Here is a 6533-nt window from a genome sequence, read left to right as displayed (position 1 = left end):
CTGTTGATGACTCTGTGAATACCTCACATGCAAGAAGACCTAAAGAAACTGTATCAGGCTTCTCCTCATCCATCGTTCTTGAGGAACGAACCAAAGAAGGTTCCAGGTATGTTCAAAATTCCATTGCCACTATAGTGACTCGAATACTGTCTGGAAATCATGAGGTCCCTGGGGTTTCCATTCCCTTAAACACTATTGAACCTGATAGTGTTGTTGATCAAGAAAATACTGAGTCTTTAGGAAAGAATATCTCTGATGATGTTGAGCAAACTGATGCCCATAAGGAGTCAAATGTTGACAAACCCTTAGATAATGTGGCTAGTGAGGAAGTTCATGTCACTCATGATGTCAGTGACAACCCTAACTGTGAGGCTGAAACAGTAGACCTGGAGGAATTTTCTGATAATGAGCTGTTGTCCTCTGTCCTCCCTAGCATAGCCAAAAGGGTTAGGACTAGGAGAGAAAATAAAACTGTGGCTCAAAGGTCCCCCAGAAAGAAGATTGATGTTCCAACCTCTTCCAAGACAACGGTGGCAGTCGAGAGTTCCCTCAAGAGGAAAGTTCATGGTCCAACCAAATCTTGGATCAAAGTGGTGCCCAAGAAAAAGAAGACCAAGTTTGTTGTTGTTTGAGTCTGACTCAGATGTTCCTTGTAATGTCTCTGACATTCTGTCAAAGAAGAAGCCAACCACTAGCAAGCTTGCAGCTAGTGTCCCTGAGGTACCAATTGACAACATATCTTTTCATTTTGCTTCAAGTGTAAACAGGTGGAAATATGTTTATCAGAAGAGGATGGCTTTGGAAAGGGAATTAGCTCAGAATGTCCTAGACTGTAAGGATATTATGGATCTTATTTAAGAGGTTGGTTTAATGAAGACTGTGACTCAGTTTTCAAAGTGCTATGAGATGTTGGTAAAGGAATTTATTGTTAATTTGTATGAAGAATGTGTTGATGGCAAGTCTAAGGAATTCAGGAAAGTGTATGTGAGAGGCAAGTGTGTAAATTTCTCTCCTTCAGTGATCAACAAGTATTTGGAAAGGCCTGATGAAGCTCAACCTGAGATTGAGGTGACTGACAACAAAATCTGTCAAGTCATCACTGCTAATCAGGTAAGGAAGTGGCCTCTCAAAGGAAAATTGGTGGCAAGTAAACTGAGTGTCAAGTATGCAATGCTGCACAAGATTGGAGCTTCTAACTGGGTGCCCACCAATCATAAATCTACAGTTACTGTAATGCTTGGAAAGTTTATATATGTTGTTGGAACCAAAACCAAATTTGACTATGGCTCCTATATTTTTTATCAAACTTTGAAGCATGCAGGAAGCTTCAGTGTGAAGGGTCCTATAGCCTTTCCTTCTCTCATCTGTGGTATTGTTTTGAATCAGTTTCCAAACATCTTAACTGAGAATGATTCTGTGAAGAAAAGAGACAGCCCTATGTCTTTCAATCATAAGTTGTTCCTAGGTACCCATGTCCCTGACATTGTCATGGCATCAGGTGAGCCATCACGTGTAAGCAATCAGCCAGGTAAAGTTGTTGTCATTGCAATGCTCAAAGAAACCTGCAGGGAATTAGAGGCAAGGAAGCTGAACTTGGAAAAATTGATTAGCTCTTTGGAGATGACTGAAGGTGATGTGCTAGCCGATGGTGGAGAATTTGGTGAAGCTGTTGCTGTTGCAGAAGAAGCTGAAAGACAAGGTGAAGAGGGAGAAGCAGATGCCAGTCCTGATGATGGCACATAAGATGATGGTGACTCTGAGTCAGATGACTAGAATATTTCTTGTGTTTCTGATAATTGCTTGTATTTTTATTTTTTTTGGTCTGTAATATTAAGTGTTGCTTTGGCAACATTTTTGACAAAAACGGGGAGTAACACTTGTACCCCAGGACAACAGATTTCTTTGAAGTTGAAGGTCCTTTAAACAAGAGGTTATGTTGTTATTTGCTCTCTGCTTGATCTTCCCTTGTGCTGCTGATGTTTGAAGTTTAACTTCTATGTTTGCTAAGTGTATTAGCTAATTTGATTCTCTGCTTGGATGTGTGCTTTCTGCTACTGTGAACTCTGTTGTGATGCCAAGTTGTTTTAGCCAAAAATTTGCCAAAGGGGGAGTTTGTAGATGTTTTTGATTGGCTGCATTTTATGTTAAAACACTTACTGTAGTTAGATGTCTTAACTGATGTCATGACATGCTTAAGTAGTATGCTGCAGGATTAACTAATACAGGATTTACTGGATGTCAAACTGAATGTTATGACATTCATTCATGACAGCATTTTCTGGATGTCAAACTGAATGTTATGACATTCATCCCTGACAGCAGATGCTAAAGTATAGGCTAATTTTTATGTTATGGTTCAGTATTTATCTCAGGCTGATTTTCAAGAAACTAACAGATGTGCTAAAATTAAGAGACCTAGCATATAGCCTATTTGTTAGCACCCTAATGTGTGGAAATTAGGTTAACTTGCTTAACCCTAGTTTTATGAAATTCAAGGTCAAGGCCTAAGTACTGCATTATAAAAGGATGGCAATCCTACTTTCAGCAAATCAATGATTTGAAGCGTGAAGAATTCAATATATCATTATATATCATTGTCTTGAATTAGGTTTTACTTGTGAGCCAAGCAATTATCACCTAGATGATTGCATTGGACTAGGGTGTTTATTGAGTTGTAATTGTTGTGTCACTCTAAGCTTTTAAGCGTGAGTGCTGTGTTTCTTGATTAAAGCTTTTAAGCACAATCAAGAGTTGTTTGAAGTATATCTTCACCACTGACTTTAAAATTCTTAATGGTTATAATCACTGATGTGATTGAGGGGGAGTGAGTAGGTACTCAGGTCTTAGTTTAAATTGAAATTGAATTGGGTAGGTTATAAGTGATAGGATTAAACTGGTGGTTTAAGTCCTGAATTAATACCTCTTATAGTGGATTTCCTCCCTGGCTTGGTAGCCCCCAGAGTAGGTGTGTTTGTCACCGAACTGGGTAAACAATTCTCTGTGTCATTTACTGCTTTTTACATTTACTTTCTGCATACATTACCTGTCTGCACAGAATTGGATGTCATAACATCCAGTGTGACATCCATAGTCTGTTACTAGAATTTCATATACAAACACGGTGAATGTATCTAAATAGTTATACAAAATACAAAAAACACGTGAGGAATTAGTTCTATACAAAATAATGAATATACCAAAATACGATATACTTACGTGCACCAAACTTGTAGTAACCCTACATCTAGTCACCAATTCCCAAAGATGATGTCCTTTATATCTTTATGAAAGATTAAGAATTCCTTTAACCCTTGTATCTCCGGATCATGTTCTAGCACAAGAGTAAACATCTCGTCTTCATTGTGCATAACGTAATATAACATTTTAGAATATGATCCTTCAAGGGGAGCCAATAACCTATTATGGATCTTGTTAACAGTGGGGGCGGCTGAACAATTTCCTTTTGTGCTTGCACCATCTACAACATTTCTATCAAGAAATTGATCATTAGCATCATCATTTTCATTTGTACATTATAGGACGGTTCCGCTGATTCTCTACATCATAAAAAACACAGGAACGCAAAATAGAATTAACATAATATATATCATACATTTCAGATATCACAGTATTCTCACATACCGGATATAAGTCTTTTATTTCTTCCAATTGTTTCCCGTGAATTTCCCGCTCAGCTTCTAACTTCTCTTTAAATTCTTTCTTTTGACTATTTATCTTCCTTTGACACTCTTCCAGCGTTTCTTTTTGCACATGTCCGATGCTTTTTCTAGAGTACCAAAAAACACTCTTAGGTCGATGCCATCTCTAACCTCACGGACACGCCCATCATGCTTCTTTATTCCGATTGTTTCTACTAATATATCACGTCGTGGTTTTGGAACAAAAGAACCTTCATGGGTTAAGTTAACTAACAAATCCTACACAACATGATAAGACATAAATTGTTAATTACCAAAGCGATTTGAATAACACTTAACATATGCACAACAAGTCCTACTTAGAATTTTCTCAGCTACTAATATTGAGGCATCTAAAGTGTAGTCTCAATTCGGTCTTTGTCGAGCCCTCTTCCACTTCTCATGTTGTGATGGTGGAGATGGTTCCCGATCACGACTCATGAAGTCCTCATCTCCTAGTTGTTGTCTTTTTTCAGTAATCATTTTTTCTCTCAAGTTTCATGTATCCCCCACTAGACAATCTATGGGGATATTTGTTTTTAGACTCATTCAACTTTCCTACTTCACTTTTAACCTGTTTTAAACATAGGAAAAATATTAACTTCCATAGTTGTATCCATAAATTTTTTAGAAAATACAACAGGTACTAACCATGAACTCCTCAGAACTATGAGCCTTCACAAACTTTTTCCAACCTTCTTGTCAAGATAAGGATATTTCACCCATAGATGCTCAATATTTGGCTTAGCCTTCATAATATAGTCACTCATGCGTTGTGACTTAAAAGTCCTCCAAGCCATACCAGCATAAGTGATCCACTTTTTTTCAACTTTGAATCATCACTAAAATCAAACATCAACTACACATTTACATCAATAAGTATGTATTAGTGTTTATATAAAGTAATATCAAATCGATGAAATTAAAATTAATACTTGAACGTCTGTCCATATGCTATTTTTTACCTCATATGTTACATATTTTCAATCATCTAACAATATGTTGATTTTGCTACGTCCAAGGAACGAAACATAACTCTTAAAAAGTGAAGAATGGGGACCATCAAGAATAGTATAAACAACACTAAACTGACCGAAAGTATGACACTCGACTTGTGGACTTTTGTTAATTTAGTCATCATTGTGGCACCTCTTTATTGTTGTTTTTTCTGTTCTCCTACTACATATTGAGAATCATGTGAACTGATTTCATTTGTATATGTATCTTCGTTTCTACTAGATGAAGAAGAGGCAGTCTATCAAGACAAAAAAATCAACATCAAGACACAAACATCATCAATATAATGGCATCAACAATAAAAAATACATAAGCATCAGTGACATCATTAACACAATGACATCAACAAAAACAAATAAATAAGCAACAATATGCATGGCATCATCAACAACAATGTCATTAACAACAACAATGGTATCATTGATAACAATGGCATTAGCCATAACAAATACATAAGCATCAGTGGCATCATCAACAATAATGGCATCAACAACAACAAATACATAAACACCAATGGAAAATAACGGTATTGTAGATGCATGGGGAAATATTTTATGTACCGGAAACATGATGAATAAGTAAAAAAATATTGTCATAATGTTTGAGTTCCTCCTCGACAGCTAAACTAAAGGCTAGTCAAGAACGAAGAACACAAAGTCGGATCCTTCCTCGACGGTACGAAACCATATATGTTAGATGAAAATGTCGTTGTTTCTTCATGTTTGAAGATGGTGTTGTACGTTTCGTTAGGGTTGAATGTGGTTTTGTTTCATTAGGGTTGAAAATCGTGTTGTTTCGTCAGGGATTGTTTCTTGATGGAAATGAAAATATGGAAATGGAGAGACAAGTTAGCTAGCTCTGTTTAAAGTGATTAAATAATATCACCATGATTATTTATCAATACTGTTGTGATATATGATGAAATTTTATAAAAAAAACGTCAGGTTTTAAACAATTATGTTTTTTTAAATAATGAAAAATATATTATAACGGTGTTTTTAGACAATCGTGGTGATATGAGATTTACATTAATGATATTTTATAAAAAAAATTACAGGTTTTAAGTAATTAAAATTTTTAAAAAATAAAAAAATATATCACAATGGTTAGTTTAAAATATCGTAGTAATATAAGATTTACATTCATGATATTTTATTTTTAAAAAAGTCAGGTTTTAAGTAATTGAAAATTGAAAAAAATTAAAAAATATATCACAATGGTTAGTTTAAAGAACCTTAGTGATATCACTTTCTTATTTAAAAAAAATGAAAGGCGGTGCTAAAATATTGAAGAAATCACGAATTAACAGGCACTGAGAATCGAACTCATGAAACGTCAACTCATATATATATTTGAATTTATAGATATCACCACGGTTCTTCGAAATACCGTAGTAACGACGACGTCGTTGTATGTAGTTTTTGTATATGTTTTAAGGAACCATATATGATGACTTCAATGTCTTCTGACAAGTCAAGCATAAGTGATTAAGCAGATAAAGATTCAAACCTAAGTATTAAGTTTTGATGGATTTGACCACCTGATGATGTCAACCAGATAAATATACAAAAGAAAATGTCTGACAAAGTCTTCAAATACAAGAAATCCATATCTTAAATAGTCTGAGTGTTTATAAAGCAAAAATCCATTTTTGTAAACGTGCATGGATAAATCACACACACACACACACATTTTCAAATTGATTTTTATCAAGAAAATATCTTTAAAAATGTGTTGAAGTTTTCCAGATGAATTGAGAGTTATCAAAATTACGGTAGACAAAGTTTTGTCTTTTCTAATTGATTTGGACATTTATCT

General features: G+C 35.1%; 1 protein-coding gene across 1 annotated transcript; it reads left to right on the top strand.

The window, feature by feature from the left end:
• Positions 1–870: 870 nt before the first annotated feature.
• Positions 871–1743, top strand: LOC127131235 (uncharacterized). Its single transcript, XM_051060166.1, has one exon. The coding sequence runs from the start codon at positions 871–873 to the stop codon at positions 1741–1743; it is 873 nt and encodes a 290-aa protein (XP_050916123.1).
• Positions 1744–6533: the final 4790 nt, after the last annotated feature.

This window comes from Lathyrus oleraceus, chromosome 3, assembly GCF_024323335.1.
Source record: "Lathyrus oleraceus cultivar Zhongwan6 chromosome 3, CAAS_Psat_ZW6_1.0, whole genome shotgun sequence".
Classification (NCBI taxonomy): Eukaryota; Viridiplantae; Streptophyta; class Magnoliopsida; order Fabales; family Fabaceae; genus Lathyrus; species Lathyrus oleraceus.
This window is presented reverse-complemented; position numbering and strand designations above follow the sequence as displayed.